This window comes from Ovis canadensis, chromosome 17, assembly GCF_042477335.2.
Source record: "Ovis canadensis isolate MfBH-ARS-UI-01 breed Bighorn chromosome 17, ARS-UI_OviCan_v2, whole genome shotgun sequence".
NCBI lineage: Eukaryota > Metazoa > Chordata > Mammalia > Artiodactyla > Bovidae > Ovis > Ovis canadensis.
In genome coordinates, this window is record NC_091261.1 from 67333401 (window position 1) to 67355587 (window position 22187).

Consider the following 22187-nt stretch of genomic DNA (forward strand, 5'->3'; position numbering starts at 1 on the left):
CACCTCTTTATGCATAAGTATGACTTGACACTGAACTTTTCTGAGATTGAGTTAAAAAAAATTGTGAAATGTTTGATCTTTAAAATTCTTTCCTATATGAAACATTCTTTTTATTTATTTTTAATTGAAGTATAGTTAATTTACAATGTTTTGTTAATTTGTGCTGTACAGCAAATTAATTCATTTATACATATATATATATAAATTCTTTTCCTGTCCCTTCCAATTATGGTTTATCACAGGATATTGAATATATTTCCCAGTGCTATATAGTAGGACTTTGTTGTTTTTCCATTCTATATATTGATACAGTAGTTTGCATCTGCTAATCCCAAACTCCCAATCAATCCCTCCCCTACTCACCATCCTGCTTGGCAACCACAAGTCTGTTCTCTGTGGCTGTGACTCTGTTTCTGTTTCGTAGATAAGTTCATTTGTGTCATATTTTAGATTTCTGCATATATGTAGCATCCAATATGAAGCTTTCTTACTTCCTTTCTTAATGCTGAAATATTGTGGATTTTCAGTCTAGTTGGCTCCAGGTTTATTGTTGCAGAAGTGTGACTACAACATTGAAAAGCAACTAAGATCTTCTCTGAATCATCTTTCTTGAAAGTTTCTGGGAAAAGGGAAAACATGAAAAATATTTATATTTCTGCTCTCTATCAAGTGTATATTAAGTTAGAATGTCTGTGAAAAATAATTTATTTGATTATCACTGTTGGAGGATTTCCATTCCTCAGAATAAAGCGTGAGGAAAAGTATTTCAGTTCCACATCTCTGATGCAATCTTTTCCTCTAAGCTAGCTGGATTGTTCAGCTGGCCCAAGAGTTGAGACCTGAAATTCTACATTCTTGGCACAGTTCTGAGTTCTCACTATAAATTTAATACCTGAGGTTGCAGGAGGTCAAGGAAGAGGGGGAAAAATAATTTCATGCATATCACTTCATCTTCAGTTAATTCTTACAATGTTATCCTCTTGGAAGGAAAAATGTTCTAGTTCAGCTTTTGAGGGAAGGATGAATTTAAAGATCATTTCCAGTGTTAAGATTGGAGTGGAAAAGGGAAGGAGAGTCAGCAGATTTTTATAGACTATCTGTTGTATAAAGATGCCACAGGGACCAGCAGTTCCACTCCTAGGAATATAATTAAGAGAAACCAAATATGTGTACACAAGTGATTATAACAGCAGCATTCATAATAGCCCCAAAGTGGAAACAACCCAAATATCTATCAACTTATAAATGGATAAACAGTGTGGTATATCTATACAATGGAATTCTCATCAATAAAAAGAAATATTGAGTCATGCTACAACATGGGTAAATCTTAAAAACATTATGCTAGGGAAAGAATCCAGTCACAAAAAAACCACATATTATATGATTCTATTCAGATGAAATGTTCAAAACAGGGAAATCTATAAAGACAGATTAGTGGTTGCTAAGGAATGGAGAGGTTGGGTGGGAGAGGTTAATAGTTGAAGGAAATAAAACTTTTTTGTGGTGATGAAAATGTTCTAAAATTGTCCATGGTGATGCTCTCACACATTGGTGAATATACTAAGAGCCGTTGTTCACTTTAAATAGATGAATCATATGGTATGTGAATTCTGTCTCATGAAAATGGGGGAATATAGTGATTAATCAAAACATAGATTTACACATGTATCCTCCTCTGAAGAAAGCACTTGTCATCCAGTTATACTACTTATACCAATATTTAAGTATTTAAAACTGAAAGCAAAAAGAAAAAACAGTTGACCTTAGAAGAGAGGTGACATTTAGCTAGACTGTGAGAATAGTTGGGATGTGGATATTCTAGGCAGAGGGATTAGCATAAGCAAAGACAAAGGTATGATGAGGCAGCTGTAGTAATTCATTTTTTTCATGAGGTTTGAGGCCAGCTCTGAATGTTAGTTAGGTAAAGTTAATGTTTCTACTGTAGGCAGTATGGAAACATGGAAGTATTTTGAACAGAGCTGTGATACTATCTTAACTATGCTTCAGGAAGATGATTGTAATAATAGTGTTTTAAAGATGAATTCCAGAAAAGATAGACTAGAGGCTAAAAGAGCAGAAACAAAGGAGAGAGATAACAAATGCTAATAGAAAGGGAAAGTGAAGAACAGATAAAAAGAAATATTGACACACACGTGTGATTTAATTGAATGTTAAGGAAAATGAGAAGGGAAGAGTCAGAAAGTTGATGTGAGCCATTTAGTAAAGGGGCTTCCCTGGTGGTTCAGCGGTAAAGAATCTGCTTGCAAGACAGGAGACACAGGTTTAATCCCTCAGTCAGAAAGATCCCCTGGAGAAGGAAATGGCAAGCCACTGTACTCTTGCCTGGGAAATCCAGTGGACAGAGGATCCTGGCAGACTACAGTCAATAGTGTTACGAAGAGTAGGACATGACTGAAGTGACTGAGCATGCATGTACATTTAGGGAAGAAGCCAAATAGATAGTTGAAAGAATGGGACTGGGGTTTAAAATGATGGCCAGAAGTTTCTACTGACAAAGTGTTACTTGAAACCATTAAGTGGACAGAAATTAGGATAGCAGCCTACATCACACAGAGGCCTTTGGGCAAATACCTGGAGGAATAACATTGATTTAGAGATCAGAGAGAAGAGGAGCTACAGAAGGAATAATGTGGAAAAACAGGAGAGGACAGTTTCAGGGAACCCAAGGGACATTTATAAATAAAGAAGGAAGATGGTTAAATGGAGGAAAAAAACAGAACATCTTAGGTGTAATGGATAGACTTTAGGAGTATGGTTTTCAGCCCTAATGCCGTGTGCAGTATTCTAGTGGGGGAGGGGGAATGATAAAACCAAGAAAGTTTAATTCCTAGAAGTCTTAAAGAGTTTATTTTAAAACATTTATAGATCTGTGTAACTGCAGATGGAGAGAGTACCGATTTTAAGGAAAATTATGTAAAAATGAATAAGTATTTAGAGAGAAGAAAAATACTCAGTGTGTGTGTCCATAGCATTAGAAAAATATTTTCTAAGAGAGAACACCTCCTGCATTTAAAACTAGTCAGGACATGAAGATATTAGTAAATGCCTTATTTTAAAACTACTTTCTCAGAAATTTCGCAACTAGTCTTCATATAACAAGGAATGTTTTAGTTCCTTGAAGCTATAGTCAGACTAGATTAGCAGGACATACATGCAGACATTGTAGTTTTTGACTGGGTTGATGCTTAGGTAAAATGTGATGCTGAATTCAGGCAAGTTTTAGCTACCAGTTTATCTAAAGCATTCCACAGCCATAGAATCAGAGGGAATAACAAAATAATGAAAAATTAGTTTATAAGTATAGATGTAAGAGGAGATTAGGATATCCTCTGCAGGAGGAATGTGCAAATGGGAGTCAGTGCCTTTTTTTATAGTATTTTTCCCTCTGTAGGGATTTCATCTCCAAAGCTAGTCAGGCATCCCCAAATTATTTCAATATACGTAAATTTTAAATTATTATATTCTTTGACCCAATAGTTCTACTTCTAGAAATACATTCCAAAAAAACCCAAAATGTAAATGGACAATAAGACAAAGGTCTTCAAAACACAGTAACCTTTAGTATTTGAACAAAAGATTGAATACAGCCTTGATTTCAAATTGTGGAGAAACAGTTGTGAATGAATTGTGGCGTTGCCATAGATAAACATTGAACAGCTTTTAAATGATCTTTGTGAATAGTTTGCCATGTTTGGTAACATGGCAAAATGCTAATAATCTAAAGTTAGATAAAAGAGGTTGACTGGTGGAATCATGTGTATAATATGATCTCAGAGGTATAACAAAAAAAATATATGCATGAAGAAATAAATATGTTCATGAAGAAAACAATCCCAAATTGTTAATGAAGTTTTATCCTAGTAGGATTATGGATTTTTTTTTTCATAATGGTGCATATTTCCCACTCTACATTGGGCATGTACTTCTTTAATAGATAATAAAGAATTATCACTACCCCTCAAATCTGAGAGATGAGTTATAGAGAGACTAGGAAAGGGAAGATAGATGAGTCAATTTAAATCATCATGCCTATCAGAAAAGCAATTCAAAATATAAACCTTAGTGACAGAGAATCAGTAGCATCACTATATGCTGTCAGATTAGTCTTGTCTACTGGTAGCCTTTATTGAGTTCCTTAGACTCAGACAGACCAGTGGAAGCCATACTGTAGATTCTGAAATCTAAGGACTCATTTGTCTCCCTGGTGTTGTTTATGCCAGAGTAGCCTGGGTCTTTGTTGCGAAAATTTTACCTTTTACATTTGTCATCCACAAACTGATTGATTAAGATAAAATTTTAACTTTGTAATATTACATTTGTAACTACTTAAAACTGTCATGTTATCAGTTACTGCTTCTTGAATTTTACCCCATAATTACATATTTTATTCTTTTTCCATAGGTGCACCATAAATACAAAAGACTGAAGTTATAAAAGAGAAAAAAAAAGATTGCTGCTATAATGACTCTGAACAATACAGTGTATTTTGTCCCATATATGAAAAGGTATTGTCTATAGATTTATAACTTAGCTTTCTCCTACAAAATGGGAGCAAATGGTATTTTCTGGTTTTTCTACAGTGAACTCTTATTATATTTATACAAAAAATTAAAAGAATTAATAAAATTGGGATAAAATATTCTTTTATAAAAATGTTTTTGTCTCAAATTATTTCCTTATGAAAGTGAAAGTTGCTTAGTCATGTCTGACTCTGCAATCCCGTGTACTATACAGCCCATGGAATTCTCCAGGCCAGTATACTGTCCAGAACAGCCAGAAGCAGTTCCCTTCTCCAGGGGATCTTCCCAACCCATGTTCATTATTTTCGATGATGGCATAAAATATGGATAATTACCGGCTAAAGTTATTTTATTTTTATTATTGTTATTTACAAAAATATATATTGCTTTTTTGTTGTATATTTATAGCTTTTGCTTCATAATTCAACTTTGAAATAATTTTTTTTTCATGTTAAAGTAACAGGCTTTGCAAAACATTTAGAAAGTACAAATAAGCAAAAAGAAGAAGATAAAAAATAACCTGAAATCCCAACTCCTACCTCAGCTAAAACACAAGGCTACAAAGAAATTCAAATTTGTAGGTGAAAGAAGCCTTGTTTCCCATCTTCACTGTTGCCTGTCTCTTGTACTGTACCTTACTTATTGTTGTTCTTGTTTAGTCAGTAAGTTGTGTCTGAGTCTTTTGCGACCTCTGTCTTTGTGACATCTGGCTCCTCTGTCCTTGGGATTTCCCAGGGAAGAATACTGGAGTGGGTTACCATTTCCTTCTGCAATGTATCTTCCCGACCCAGGGATTGAACCCATGTCCTGCATTGGCAGGCAGATTCTTTACCACTGAGCCATGTAGGAAGCCCACTCTACCTTAAACCCTGCCTCATTTACTAAAATAAATCAAAGCAAAACAAGTAGAAACTGCCTTGTAGAAGAATAACACTTGGTCAGAGAATTCCCATTCTTCCAGGAATGTATAAAGATGACTGTTTCCTTATGCTCTCACCATAAAATGTATCTTTTCTTTATTACTTTATCAATTTGGTGGGTAAAATGAGGTTTTTTTGTTATTTTACTTTATACTTCTTTGATTACTATTGAAATTATATATGTTTCATATCATTAATAGACACTGCTTTTTTTCTTCTTCAATTTCCTATTTATGTCCTTTGAGTGTGTGGGTTAGTATGTGTATGTATTTATATGTTTACTTATCTGATGTTAAGAATAAATTAACTGGGACTTATTTTGCAAGAACAATCTCTACTTGCTGTTCAATTTTATTTATTTCAACTTTTTAAAGCAGTAATTATTGACATACTGTAATCTGAACATATTAAGTCACAGTGTTTTAACGTGTGTGTGTGTATGTGCATCCATCATCATAATGAAGATAGTAAACATATTTATCACTCCCAAAAGCTTCTCATATCCTTTTTCAATCCCTTCCTCACACCTCTTCTCACCCTAGCCCTGTCCCTAGGAGACTACTGATGTGCTGTCACTCTAGGTGGCATTTTCCAGAATTTTATGTAAATGAAATCATAAAATATATTCTCTATTTTTGTTCTGACTTCTTTCACTCAGCATAATTATTTTGAGAATTATCCATGTTGTAACATGTATCGATAGTTCATTTTATTTCTGAGGTGCATTCCATTGTCTGAAAGTCCCACAAATTTTTTATCCATTTATCTGTTGATGGATATTTGGGTTGTTTCCAGTTTTAACTATTAAAAATAAAACTGCTTTAATTTTTGTGTGCTGTGCTTCTTAAGGACATTTGCTTTCATTTTTCTTGGGTAAATACCTAGGAGTGGAATAGTTATGTCATATGGTAGATGTATGTTCAGTTTTTAAAAAACTGCCAAATAGTTTTCCAAAGTATTTCTACCACTTTTACATCCCACCAGCAGCATCTGAGAGATATAGTTACCTCAAATTCTTACCATCACCTGGTATAGTCTGTCTTTTTAATGTCAGTCTTTCTAATAGATTTGTAGTAATATCTTATTGTGGTCTTAATTTGTACCTCCCTAATCAATAATGATATTAAGCATCTTTTTTTTCCCCTTAGCTGCCATCCATTTATCTTTCTTGGTGAAGTGTGTGTTCTAGTCTTTTTCTCATTTTTATCTCCAAATATTTCCTTAGGTCCTTTCTCTCTCTCTCCTATTCTCAGACCCCTATAATGCAAATGTTGCTGTGTTTAATGTTGTCCCAGAGGTGTCTTAGGCTGTCTTCATTTTTCATACTTTTTTCTGTGTTCTGCAGCAGTGATTTCCACCATTCTGTCCTCCAGGTCACTTATCCGTTCTTCTGCCTCAGTTTTTCTACTATTGATTCCTTCTAGTGTATTATTCATCTATTTGTTTGTTCTTTGGTTCTCATAGGTCTTTGGCAGACATTTCTTGCATCTTCTCCACTGTTATCCCAAGATCCTGGATCATCTTTATTATCATTATTCTAAATTCTTTTTCTGGAAGCTTGCCTATCTCCACTTCATTTAGTTGTTTTTCTGGGGTTTTATCTTGTCCTTTCATCTGGGATATAACTTTCTGCTTTTTTCATCGTGATTAACTTTCTGTAATATGGTTTTTGTTTTAGCCGCTATGGGACTGTGCTGCTTCTTGCTTCTTCTGTCTGCACCCTGATGGATGAGGCTAAGAGGCTTGTATAATCTTCCTAACGGCAAGAACTGGTGATGGGGAAAACTGGGTCTTGCTCAAGTTGGCAGGGCTTTTGCTCAGTAATGCTTTAATCCAATTATCTGCTGATGGTGAGGTTGCACTCCCTCCTGTTAACTGTTTGGTCTGAGACGACCCAGCCCGGGGGTCTAAGGACTCTGTGGTAGGATTAATAGCTAACTCCAAGAGGGTTTACACCAAGGGGGACCTTCCCAGCCTAATGCCGCCAGTGCCCCTGTCCCTGTGGTAAGCCCCTATTGATCCACGCCTCCACAGGAGACTGTCCGACACTAGCATGTAGTTATGGTTCCGTCACCTGTGGGGTCACTGCTCCTTTCCTCTGGGTCTTAATGTGTGCATAATTTTGTTTGTGCCCTCCAAGATGGGAGTCTGTGTTTTCCCCAGTGCTATGGAAGTCCTATAATCAAATCTTGCTGGCAAGATTCCCTGGGGATTCCCAGTCCCTTTGTTGAATCCTCATGCTGGGAAGCCTAAAGTGGGGTTCAGAATCTTCACAACAGTGGTATAACTTCTTTGGTGGTATTGTTCTCTTTTGTGGGTCACCTACCCAGCAGGTATGGATTTGATTTTATTGTGATTGCACCCCTCTTCCTGTCTCGCTGCAGCTTCTTCTTTGTCTTTGGATGTGGGGTATCATTTTTTGGTGGGTTTCAGCATCCCCTGTCAATGGTTGTTCAACAGTTAGTTGCAATTTTGGTATTCTCACAGGAGGAGATGAGCGCATATCCTTCTACTCTGCCATCTTGAACTGAAAGTCTCTCACCCTCTTTTTCTCATTTCTAAAATTGGGTTGTTCATGTTTTGAGGATTCTTTATATTTTCTGAATGCATATCCATCATGAGACATGTTTCTCAAAGACCTTCTTGTAGACTGTGGCTTCATTCTATTAACCAGGTCTTTCAAAAATAATATGTTTTTAACCTAACTTAACCTTTTTTTGCTTTATGGATTGTGCTTTTATTTTATAGACTTTTTTAAAGATTGATTTATTTAGTTAGTTATTGTTATTATTTTTTTGTCTGTGGTGAGTCTTCATTACTGCATGAAGGCTTTGATACTGGAAAAGACACTGATCCTGGGAAAAAAGTTGAAAATGTTAGTCACTCAGTCCTGTCTGACTCTTTGTGACCCCATGGACTGTATGAAGGCAAAAGGAGAAGGAGGTGGCAGAGGCTGAAATGGTTAAATAGCATCTCCAACTCAATGGATATGAATTTGAGCAAACTCCAGGAGATAGGAAAGGACAGGGAAGCGTGGCAGGCTGCAGTCCATGGAAGTTGCAATGAGTCAGACACTACTTAGTGACTGAACAACAACGACAGAAACAGTTTTATCCAAAATTTAGATTATATTGTAAACTAAAATTAAGCTAATTTGTTTTTTAAATGACTACTTATTACCTACTTCGAAATCAGTGCTCATTGTTTTTTTGCATTTGTCCAAGTAACCTTCCCAGTATAGAAACTTAAATACCACTGCTGATGCTCTAGGTACAGCAGATCACACCTAAATGAATATACTTCAAAAGCAAAATTATTGTTGCATAAAAAGGTAGCAGCTGAATTGTAATATATTTTAACACATGTTTAACACACCAAACTTTTCTCTCTGAATCTATATAGTATCAACCACCCCCTACCCCAAATTAGATATCAGTCTACAAACTCCAAAGCACATTGCATGTCTTACCTCTATTGTCAGTCATGTATCTGGGATAAATATATAGTCTCTCCATAGGAAAAGCTTTCATCATGGAAGTCAAGGAAGATCCAGCTGGCATGCTGGCTAAGTGACATTTTCCAGTTGCCTATTGCAGTTGTCATCAACTAGAGAAAGTATCTATGTAGCTAATGGTCAGGAAGGATATATACTTCGCCTTGCAGTCTTACAGACTGTTTGATTAGCCCATTAATGGGAGGATCAATTCAGAATAATCATGTTTATATTTCTTAAGACCCGTTTTGGAAATTTTTTCTTTTGAGTTTTTTTCCCCTTATATAATTGATAATTTATCAGTTCGTTCTCTTCTCAAAAATCTGTCATTGATATTTTGATTTTCTTATCTTTACTTCCCATTTGTTTTAGTTATCTAGGACAGAAGTCTCTCTGTTTTATTTTATTTGTTTTTGGTTTTTTTAGCTTTATATTTTTATTGGAGTATAGTTGATTAACAACGTTATGATAGTTTCAGGTGTACAGCAAAGTGAATCAGTTATACATATACATGTATCTATCCTTTTTCAAATTCTTTTCCAGTTTAGATTGTTACATGATACTGAATTGAGTTCCCTGTGGTATATAGTAGGTCCTTGTTTATTATCCATTTTTAGGTATAGCAGTGTGTACATGTCAATTCCCAACTCCCGACTATCCCTTCCCTGCACCCTTCCCCTCTGGTAACCACAAGTTTCTTTTCTATGTCTGTGAGTCTGTTTGTTTTGTAAGTACGTTCATTTATATAATTTCTTTTTAGATTCCACTTATAAGTGGTATCATATGATATTTCCCTTTATCTGTCTGTCTTACTTCACCCAGTATGACAATCTTTAGGTCTGTCCACGTTGTCTCAAATGGCATTATCTGTTTCTTTTTAATGGCTGAGTAATATTCCATTGTATATATGTACCACATCTTCTTCTTCCATTCCTCCCTCTATGCACATTTAAGTTACTTCCCTATGGTGGCTGTTGTAAACAGTGCTCCAATGAACACTGAGGTGCATGTATCCTTTTGGACCATGTTTTTCTCTGGTTATATCCCCTGTGGGATTGCAGGGTCATCTGGTAGTTCTATTTTTTAGTTTTTCAAGGAGCCTGCATACTGTTCTCCATAGTGGCTGTACCAATTGACATTTCTACCCTCTCCAGCATTTATTGTTTGTGAATTTTTTGATGATAGCCCTTTGGACTGGTGTGAGGTGATATCTCATTGTAGTTTTGATTTGCATTTCAGATATAATTCTGATACCGTACAATTCACCCATTTAAAGAGTACATTTCAGTAGTTTTTAGTATATGAACAATTATACAACCATCACCACAATGAATTTCAGAACATTTCATTATACTAAAAAGAAAGCCTGTATCCTTTAGCTGTCAACCCAACTCTTTCACCTCCTAGCCCTAGGCAACCAAAAATCTACTTCCTGTCTCTCTAAATTTACTTGTGATGGATGTATTATATAAATGGAATCATACAATACATAGTGTTTTGTGACTAGCTTCCTTCACTTAGTGTAATGTTGCATCTGTGTTGTGGTGTGTATCAGTACTGCATTCCTTTTCATCCCTGAATAATATTCCATGGTATTGAGATACCTTATTTTGTTTCACCAAGTGTACATTTGGTTTGTTGCTGAATAATGCTGCTATCAATATCCATCCAAGTTTTTGTATGGACATGTGTTTTTATTTCCCTTTGGTATATACCAAGGAGTGAGAATTTCTGGATCAAGTGACAACTCTTATGTTAAGTTTTTGATGAGCTCCCAATCTTTTTCCCAAGATAACTGTACCATTTTACATTTCCACCAGCAGTTTTGGAAGGTCCAAATTTCCCCACATCCTTACCATTACTTATTATTTGACTTTTTGATAATAGCCATCCTAGTGGGTATGAAAATGGTGTCTCATGTGTTTTTAATTTTTATTTGTCTTATGACTAATGGTGTAGAGCATCTTTTTATGTTTTAATGGCCACTTGTATGTCTTTGGAGAAATATCTGCTCAGATCCATTGCCCATTTTTCTTTTGGATTACCTGTCTTTTTATTAAAATTTATAAGACCAAGATGCTTTTTAATATGAATTTGTAATTGCGACCAAACAAAATGTATAATTTAATGTCAAACCTTATTTTCCTACAGGTACTGAAATTTTACACCCTCCCCCCTCAAATATTTGTCAATGAGAGAGAAAGCTGATTGGGATTTCAAAAGCAAAGTGTTTGCACATATTGGTCATCATGCGGAAAGGCGTGCCACGAGACCCAGAGATTGCTGATCTGTTCTATAAAGATGATCCTGAAGAACTTTTTATTGGTTTACATGAAATTGGACATGGAAGTTTTGGAGCAGTTTATTTTGTAAGTGATTAAAAATTGTTTGGATCAAATTATGAAAGTTTAATTTCTATACATTCCAACTATTACTTGTGAAATGCACATGTTTTAAATGTTTATTCTACAAATTAAATGATGTCTACAGTCCAGGCAAATAGTCTTTTCTGAAAAGCCAGTCCTAGAATTCTACACATTATTCAAGTCAGTGGTATCTATATCAAATGACTCTGCTCTCAAAGTGAGGCAAAAACATTATAAGCTTGAATTTGAACTCCGTGCATTTCCCTTACATGCCATGTTCTTTTCTGCCTCGAGGCATTTATATATGCTATTCTTCCTATTAAGAATTCTACTCATTATTTCCCCATTCCTGTCTAACTCTCGTTTTTTCCTACAGATATCAGCTTAGGTGTTAAATCCACAAGAAAGCCATTTCTGTTCAACCCTCCATCACTGAATTAAGACTTCGTTTATGGTTTCATAGCCCCCTGTGCTTATACTTTGTTGCATTTGTCACAGTTATAATTGTATAATTATGTGTGAATTTTTTTGATTCATCTATGTCTCAGTAAATAATAAGCTCCATAAGGACAAGAGTTATATCTACTTCTTGATTGCTATATCCCCAGTAACTAGTGTAATGTCTGAGTAGTAGGATGTAAATGACATCAGTAAATGATAGATAGATGGGTGGATGGCCAAATGGGCAACCACTTAGATGGACTGACAGCTTTTTAGTAGAAATCATGTTAACCCAGTATCTTAGGTTAAGGTGTACTTGGCCTAGCTCCATAGAGTCAATTTGAATTCCAAGACTTTAGCTTCTGATGAGAAGAGTGAGAAATGATCACCTAAGTGTTAACATACCTCATTCACCTAGTTCATTTCATAAAAAATGTACTTCTTTATTTCAATAACTGTAGAAGTTTGCATCATCAAATTAACACATACTTCCTTAAGAGTACTAGTTCATTAAAGCAAGTAATATTTAAGTATGACTTATTACCTATTTCTCTTCCAAACCTGTTATCACATTTTTTTTTCTTAAACAGTATTTGACTCTTTTTTAAGGGTCCTTTATGTCCTTCCATCTAGATAGGGCTTATCTTTAGTTGTCCTTCCAAATGCAATTATATTAATTGCATGTTGAGCTCATCCTTTTGTTTCTAGCCAAATCTTAAGCCCGAGTTTTCTCTGAATGCTCTCTCATTCCTTCTTGTCTATACTCAGCACTACCACCACTCTTCTTCCCTCACCCCCATCTAATACTTGGCTCCCACTCAAGTACATTTTACCATTAAGTACTACCTTCCAGGGCTGAAGAGGATGCTAATTTTCTAGTTAATACACTCACGTTAACCTTTGAGGTTAGAGTAGTATTTACAGGCCAATCAAAGTCCTGTCTTTCTCATTCACTGAGACACAGTTTTTAAAAAGGATTCTTAAAATTACAATTATATATGCAGTGTACATGATACATACACATATATATTTTAATATATAATTTAAAGAATAATTAAAAGGTAAATCCCTTTGTAACCACCAGCCAGCCATGCTGAGAAATAAAATATTGCCAGCACCCAAAAGCCCCTTTTTGGTTAGAAGAATACACTCTGCTGAATTTTGTTATGATGACTTCCTTATCTTTATATATAACCCACTTACTTCTCCACCCACTAATAATGTAATTTGGTTTTGCCTCATTTTGAACTTTTCAACTATGGAAGCATTCTGTATACATTTGGTTGTGACCTGTTTGTTTTGCTTAGAGATACTTTCTTCAGTCAGTCATCTTTCTTACTGTCCTTCTATTATTTTATGACTAATTCATTATCTCAGAGTCTCTCTTGGTTAAAGAAAGAGAGTGGTTCCAATCTCTGTTTGACTCTTCAGATTTAAAAAGCAGCCAGACGCTTCTCAAAGTTCTCTTTTAGAATAAATACAATAAACCAAGAATGCTTTGAAACTTACTAACAGGCTGTTTGTGTTAGGGGTTAAATGAGACCTACTTTGCTGTAGAAAACCCAGTACTTTTTGGACTAAGTCCTGTCTGATTAGCTAGAGTACACTAGTTCCCTCTTAACCACAGTTTCAGTTATCAGTGGTCACCCTCAGTCCAAAAATACTAAATGGAAAAATCCAGAAATAAGCAATTCTTGAGTTTTAAATTGCTAAATGTTCTGAGTAACATGATGTATTTTAAAATGTGTTATTTGTTGATAATGATAGACTAGAGAAATCACAAAGATACCTGGATGGCTTTGATACTGAAATGTAATCATTAAATATATATTGCCTGTATACAAAAGTGTATAGTGCAGCCCCATATAAACCCATAAGGCACATAAAAAATAGATTAAAGGGAAATTAACTGATACTTTACTATAAAACTTAAAAAAGCTTTAACCTTTTATCTAACGTAGTCTCATAGGCAGAAAATGGATTTTCTCCTGTGCCAGTCCATGTTGCTCCTCCCTATTAATAGATTCTTCCTCTTGTCACTCATTCCATTATAACTGAGAAGACTATCATCTCTTACAACTGCTGTAACCTCCAAACTGATCTCTGTGCATCCATTCTGGTCTCTCTCCAGTCTTTCAGCCATACCACAGAGAGCTTGAGGATTTTTGGGGAGCAGAAACATGTTAATATGGGCACATCACCTTTTCTCTACAAAGTCTTCAGGGATCTCCTCCTCTGTCCTTAGGTTAAGTTCAAATTCCTTACTGCATTCAGCCTCTAAGGTCCTTTATGAGGTGATCCCTCTATACCTGAACTATTGTTGTTGTTCAGTCACTAAGTCATGTCCAACTCTTTTGTGACCCCATGGGCTGCGGCATGACAGACTCCTCTCTCCTCCACTGTCTCTGGGAGTTTGCTCAAATTAATGTTCATTGAGTCAGGATTGCTATCTACCTCTCATCCTCTGCCGCCCCCTTCTCTTCTTGCCTTCAGTCTTTCCCAGCATCAAGGTCTTTTCTAGTTAGTTGGGTCTTTCCATCAGGTGGCCAAAGTATTGGAGCTTCAGCTTCAGTATCAGTCCTTCCAATGAATATTGGAAGAGTTGATTTCCTTTAGGATTCACTGATTTGCTCTATATTCCCTCCTATTCTCATTGCTCTAGCTAATACATAAAAGTTTTCTTTTAATCATCCATCATAGGATCTATACTAATTATGGTTTTATTTTTGTTGCTGTCTATGCTACTAGAAGAGAGATAGGTACTTGGCATACTTACTCACAGTTCTATCCCTAACATTTAGCCCAATACCTGCCAAATTTTGAACGCCTAATAAATACTTGAGTTATGAAGTACTCAGAGAATTTGGCACTGCTTATTAGTACTTTTCTTGTGGCAGAATCATATTAGCAAGCTGTAAAGACCAGAGTCTAGCAACCAACATTTTCAAAATTTTTATACCTCAACACTATAATTCTGTTAGGTTTTTCGTAGTTTATAACTTGTACACAGAATGATGCCAGGGAATATGTTAAAAGTGAATTGTATACTGTCACTGCTCTTGTAGAATCAATCAGTTAAGAATATATATTATTTTCAGAGAAAGTTGAAACTGTTGATGAAATATCTCTGTGTATTTGGATTTACATAAGTAATTTAGAATTTAGTAGCGGTAAAAATGAAATAATGAAAAACTCTATTCAAGGAAAATAAGGGCAGAACATGTTCATTTTTGTATTCACTTTAAGACAGTTATAAAGTTTCTAGGGTTCTAGTGTTGCCTTGTTGAATTCAGTATATCATCCATAATCTACCTAAAGCAGATAATTTAGTTTTGTTTTTCTGGGTATAAATGCCTTTTAGTTTTAGTTGAGGCTTAATAACTAGGGCAAAAGGAAATGCTTGCATTTTAATTCTTATATTTCTCCATAAACTAGCAAAGAGTTGACAATAGTCTAAATGTAGCTGGAAATGGTTATGAAAATATTAGAAGCACATATGCAGTAAGTTCTCAATAAATATATTTTGAATCGGTGACTTGATTAACATTACTGAGACCATTGAGACAATTGGAAGTAATAATGAATATAAGTTTCAAGAATAAAACTTGAAATGTTTAAAAGTCATAATCATTCACATTTCATGCAAAGATGGGCTCAACAAAGGACAGAAATGGTATGGACCTAACAGAAGCAGAAGATATTAAGAAGAGGTGGCAAGAATATACAGAAGAACGGTACAAAAAAGATCTTCACAACCCAGATGTTCACGAAGGTGTGATCACTCATGCTCTTCTAGAGCCAGACATCCTGGAATGTGAAGTCAGGTGGGACTTAGGAAGCATCACTAGGAAGAAAGCTAGTGGAAGTGATGGAGTTCCAGTTGAGCTATTTCAAATCCTAAAAGGTGATGCTGTGAAAGTGCTGCACTCATTGTGTCAGCAAATTTGGAAAACTCAGCAGTGGCCACAGGACTGGAAAAGGTCAGTTTTCATTCCAATCCCAAAGAAAGGCTATGCCAAAGAATGCTCAAACTACCGCACAGTTGTACTCATCTCACACGCTAGTAAAGTAATGCTCAAAATTCTCCAAGCCAGGCTTCAACAATACCTGAACCATGAACTTCCAGATGTTCAAGCTGGTTTTAGAAAAGGCAGAGGAACCAGAGATCAAATTGCCAACATCCACTGGATCATGGAAAAAGCAAGAGAGTTCCAGAAAAATATCTATTTCTGCTTTGTTGACTATGCCAAAGCCTTTGACTGTGTGGATCACAATAAACTGTAGGAAATTCTGAAAGAGATGGGAATACCAGCCCACCTGACCTGCCTCTTGAGAAATCTGTATGCAGGTCAGGAAGCAACAGTTAGAACTGGACATGGAACAACAGACTGGTTCCAAATAGGAAAAGGAGTATGTCAAGGCTGTATATTGTCACCCTGCTTATTTAACTTATATGCAGAGTACATCATGAGAAACGCTGGGCTGGATGAAGCACAAGCTGGAATCAAGAATGCTGGGAGAAATATCAATAACCTCAGATATGCAGATGATATCACCCTTATGGGAAAAAATGAAGAAGAACTAAAGAGCCTCTTGATGAAAGTGAAAGTGAAGAGTGAAAATGTTGGCTTAAAGCTCAACATTCAGAAAACGAAGATCGTGGCATCCGGTCCCATCACTTCATGGCAAATAGATGGGGAAACAGTGGCTGACTTTATTTTTCGGGGCTCCAAAATCACTGCAGATGGTGACTGCAGCCATGAAATTAAAAGACGCTTACTCCTTGGACGGAAAGTTATGACCAACCTAGACAGAATATTAAAAAGCAGAGACATTACTTTGTCAAAAAGGTCTTTCTGGTTAAGGCTATGGTTTTTCCAGTGTCGTGTATGGATGTGAGAGTTGGACTATAAAGAAAGCTGATTGCAGAAGAATTGATGCTTTTGAACTGTGGTGTTGGAAAAGACTCTTGAGAGTCCCTTGGACTGCAAGGAGATCCAGCCAGTCCATCCTAAAGGAGATCAGTCCTGGGTGTTCATTGGAAGGACTGATGTTGAAGCTGAAACTCCAATACTTTGGCCACCTGATGCGAAGGGCTGACTCATTTGAAAAGACCCTGATGCTGGGAAAAGATTGAGGGCAGGAGGAGAAGGGGCCAACAGAGGGTGAGATGGTTGGATGGCGTCACCGACACAATGGACATGGGTTTGGGTGGACTCTGGGAGTTAGTGATGGACAGGGAGGCCTGGCGTGCTGGGGTTCATGGGATCGTGGAGAGTCAGACATGACTGAGCGACTGAACTGAATCATTCATAAATCAGTATGATGCATCGGAAAGCTGAAATCCCATTGATAGTTTCCTTTCTCTGTACTAAAACATTGATTTCTTTTTTTTTAATGTTTCAGTTTCAGTTCTGAATTTTAACTAGTGTAAAATGCATTAAAAATGTCCCGTCGATAGATAAATGGAAATGTTTTTCAAATTTCAAGTCTTTGCCTAGCCATCTAAGTGATGATAACTCTGTAAATGTGAAAAATACATTTTTATTTTAGGGTGATTCTTTTTTCATTTCTCTTGTTCCAAATAAGCATTGATAATAAATAACCTTAATAATATTGCAATTAGATAATACTATTGGATTCCATTTGTGTGGACCTTTTTTTTTGTTTCTATAAAGTATAAGGATTTGTTTGTTATAAATTCCTACTATAAGTTAAAATTCATCATTGTTTTAGTGTTTTCTAAGCCTTTCCCAGGCTCCTTAAGCTGCATAGTACATAGATTGATACCCAAAATACCTGCTTTACAGATCCAGTCCCTCTAACTGTTATTGTATTACTGGATTTACATCAACTTTTCTTTGTTGTTACACAAGCATAGTCTTAATATTGCATTTTAGAAACCAGCAAAATGTGAGAGGTTTTTACTCTTAGCAAAAGTCAATCTGTACCTTCTAAATGAATAAAATACTAAAAAGTGCCTTTACAGAGTCCTGCCGATTGAAAACTATAACTAGTGGATACCTTATTTTTATAATAGGATACTTGTACCTGAGTGCTTGTACAAAAAAAATTTAGTCAGTTTCCATTTTCTCTGCATTTTGGAATAAGACTCTGGGGTTGAATTCTTTTTATACCATTATTATTTATTGTTGAAATTAATTTTTTTTAATTAGAAAGAAAACATTGCTGTATCTGAGGAGCTTTTCTAATTATATTTAAGAAACTGATTAGAGATTTTTCTCTAAAATCGGTGACCTTGTTTTCCCAGAGAGTGAATTCCAATCTTTTACTTCAGAAACACTGCTATAGCTTTATAGCCATGTTATAATATTTCCATTTATCTATAGATGGGACATTTTTAATGCATTTTACACTAGTTAAAATTCAGAACTGAAACTGAAACATAAAAAAAAAAGAAATCAATGTTTTAGTACAGAGAAAGGAAACTATCAATGGGATTTCAGTTTTCCAACAGTCCACAATAATAATATCACAGAACCAAAATAGCTTCCTTAACATCAAGGATATGACATTGATGTGGAGCCCTGTTAATAAAGAAGGCTAAGATTAGATAATCTTCAATGTCTTGTGTTTATATTTTTCTGAAAATTTTTAGAAAATTACTTAGTTTTTAATTTCTTAAGTGAATTTGGAGGGAAAAATTATTACCCGAGGTATTTATGGTCGTCATGTGTGCTTTCAATGAACTGTTATGTTTTCAGTTTGGAGAAGATTGTTGTTTTTAGTCGCTCAGTCATGTCTGACTCATTTTGCAACCCTATGATCTGTAGCCTGCCAGGCTCCACTGTCCATGAGATTTCCCAGGCAAGAATACTGGAGCGGGTTTCCATTTCCTTCTTAAGGGGATCTTCCCGACCCAGGGATCGAACCTGCGTCTCCTGCATTGACAGGCAGATTCTTTGCAACTGAGCCACCGAGAAAGCCCCATGGAGAAGATACATACAGATACTTGAGACAAGGCAACCTTTATAAATGAATATACACATGTACACTTAAATATGTATATATATTTATATAATACCTTCTTATTATAAGTATCTTTGAAAGTCAAAGCCCCTCTTAAGTTTAATGTTACCCTTTGCTTCACTGTGTAATACCTTAACTGCTATTTAAATTTTAAGTTAATTAAAATTAAATTTAAAATCTACTTCCTCAGTCACAAGAGCCACATTTGACATCCTACTATATACTATATACGTCTACTATGTAGATGTAGATATAGAACATTTGCATCATCACAGAAAGTTCTATTAGGTAATAATATATTAATAATAATATAATTATAATTATTAATTATTATAATTACTAATAATATATTAAATAATCCTGAGATTATCACTGATAAGTATCTCAGTATAAATTCTTTCATAATTTTTTCTACACATATACTCATTATTACAGTTTTGCAAAAATAAGATCATATTGAACATCAGGGGTATAACGCTGATGCAGAGCCCAGTGATCATCTTAGTTTTTACTGTTATCACATATACATATTGATTACCTCATTTTTTTTAACACTTCTTTTTTTGGCTGTACAGCCCCACCTGCAGCATCTTAGGTCCCCGACCAGGGACGAACCCATGATCCCTGCAGTGAGAGCGTGGAGTCTTAACCACTGCCAGGGTAGTCCTGATCACCTCATTCTTTTAATGTTTATTTCATTACATGACTCTACCATATTAACTGTTTCTCCAGTGGTAGACATTCTACATGGTGAAGCCTGTAAGGATATTTTGGAAATACAACTTTTTTTGACTGGATACGTTTTGTTAAACCAAAATCAACCCCGAATATTCATTGGAAGGACTGTTGCTGATGCTCCAGTACTTTGGCCACCTGATACAAAGAACCAACTCATTGGAAAAGACCCTGATGCTAGGAAAGATTGAGGGTATGAGGAGAAGGGGACAACAGAGGATGAGATGGTTGGATGGCATCACTGATTCAATTACTGAGTCAAACTCACTACATGAGTTGAGCAAACTCCAGGAGACAGTGAAGGACAGCGAAAACTGGCATGCTACAGTTTATGGGGTCACAAAGAATGAAACATGACTTAGCAACTGAACAACAACAATCCATTTTTACGTTATAGCCTTTGCATATATTCAGAAAGGGATAAAGAGAAAGTGCCTTAAAGTGGGCTGGAAAGGTCTGTCTAGGCTGTCAAAAGTTGCAACATCTTTAGGCTGTGAGAATGAATGTGAAATGTTATAAAAGTCAAGTCAAATATTTAAATTAAACTGGCTGAAACACCGTTCATTCTTTTTTAACTTTTTTTCTCTATTCTCTTAACACAGGCCACAAATGCTCACACCAATGAGGTGGTGGCGATTAAGAAAATGTCCTATAGTGGGAAGCAGGCACATGAGGTATGTTAAAGACATTGTGTCACTAAACTGACATATGCAAGTTAGTATGAAAGTGACAGTAGAAACAAAGTTTCCTGAGCATTTCTTTATCACAGTTCTTTTTTTCCCCTTATGGATAATTTAATAAACATTTACTAATATTCTACCTCAGTCAACTCTTTTGTGAAATAAAATATGAATTTAGTATGCTCAGTCACTTCAGTCATGTCTCTTTGCGACCCCATGGACTGTAGTCCTCCAGGCTTCTCTGTACATGGGATTCTCCAGGCAAGAACACTGAAGCAGGTTGCCATTTCCTTCTCCAGGGGATCTTCCCCACCCAGGGATCAAACCACGTCTCTTACGTCTCCTGCATTGGCAGACAGGTCCTTTACCACTAGCACCACTTGTGAAGCCGCAGGATTAGTATAATGGATTTGTTATAATGTATTTGGTGATTGATTTCATTTATATGTACTAAAACAAGAAGTAACACAAGTTTAAATAGCTACTTCATATATTAAGCATTTTCTTTGTCCACTTAAAATAATGAAAAGAATGTTATATATGTATACTTGAAAATAAAACACTGTCTTCTGTTAAAAAATCATGATACTTCTTTTTGGTTTCAATAGAAATGGCAAGATATTCTTAAGGAAGTCAAATTTCTACAACAATTGAGACATCCTAATACCATTGAATACAAAGGTTGCTACTTGAAAGAGCACACTGCTTGGGTAAGTCAAAGGACTTCTATTATCTTTTAATTTTTTCCTATAAAATTTTTTTGTGTTTTCCTTTTTTTTCTATTATGTCTTTGGTTTATAAAAATTATCAGCCCATTTCTGTCCCATTTGATTTTTGTTTTCAGTATTTAACAATTGTTACTCCAGTGTGTGTCATATGGTATACATTCTAAGGTTTAAATATGACATCTAAGAGTCTATAGGAAATTTATTGTTAAACATTCAATGAAAAGATAGTGGAAAGTTAATAACATCATTTTACAATGATTTATTTGCAAAAGTAAGAAGCAAGGCCTTTTATTCTCATCCTACAGTTTTTATCTTTGTCATTTCTCATCCCCTACTCCAGTTCCCCACAAATTCAGAATTGTGCTTGATACTACTATCACTGTCTAAGGTTTTTTGCTGGATTTTTTTTGCTAGGTTATGATTAAATGAAACGATCTTTTGTTCCACTCTGTCTTCTTGGTATGTTTTTATTTTTACATGATTTTGCTTCTGATTTTAATCTGACATAGTAGACATAGTAGACATTGTATAGAACCAGAAAATCCTATAGTTTGTATTTTGCAGGATTGCACATTTCAGTTTAAAGTATTCAATATCAATATCATTTAGTGAATACTCACCACTGTATAAGTCGTTTCCTATACATGATCTCAGATAGGGAATGTTCTCAGATAGACTAGAAAAGGTTAAACATAAAACCTTTCTGCTCAAGCAGTTCTTAAGATATGTAGAGCCACTGCGTCTGTCCTGAGTAGAAGAAATTAAGAGGAGTATCTCTGGAAATCAGTTCTCTGGCAATCTCAGCTATCTTGAAGGAGCCAAGAAAGAGATTTTGAGCAGGCAAAGTAAATGTTACAAAATCAAGTGCTAAATCTCATATGTTTCAGAACTTCAGAAAATTCTCTGAGCTCTTATTTGAAGCCTATTTACTCTTTGATTACATGGAGTGCTAATAAGTTTGGTTACTTAGTCTGTGTTTATAAGAATTTGTTAGGCTAATTAGAAGAAACTCATAGAACTAAGTTGCCAGAGACATGCATACAAATAAGCACAACTACTTTGACCTTAAGGAAGAAATTAGAGAATTTAGAGAGCAGACCTAATAATTTAAAAGCAGAACAACCGAGCTGTTAAATGTCAGGGTCAAACTTCTAGCCACTGCTCAGGTGCTCTTGTGCTGTGTAGTAATTGGAAAAAGAATATTTGGGGCAGAAATACAGAGTTAACATGTAATTTAAAACATAGAAGCATAACTATAAACATTTACTCCATTCATTTTTTAAATTATAT

The 22187-nt window shown here is 35.4% G+C and overlaps 1 protein-coding gene across 10 annotated transcripts in view; it reads left to right on the plus strand.

Annotated features, from left to right (window-relative positions):
* Positions 1–22187, plus strand: part of TAOK3 (TAO kinase 3) — a 186371-nt gene that overhangs the window by 91224 nt on the left and 72960 nt on the right. For all 10 annotated transcript variants that reach the window (XM_069557946.1, XM_069557948.1, XM_069557949.1 and 7 more), the window contains 4 exons: positions 4426–4529; positions 11109–11326; positions 20092–20163; positions 20778–20879. In XM_069557946.1, the coding sequence (XP_069414047.1) occupies positions 11207–11326; positions 20092–20163; positions 20778–20879 (294 nt within the window). In that variant the 5' untranslated portion in view covers positions 4426–4529; positions 11109–11206. The remainder of the gene's footprint in view (positions 1–4425; positions 4530–11108; positions 11327–20091; positions 20164–20777; positions 20880–22187) is intronic.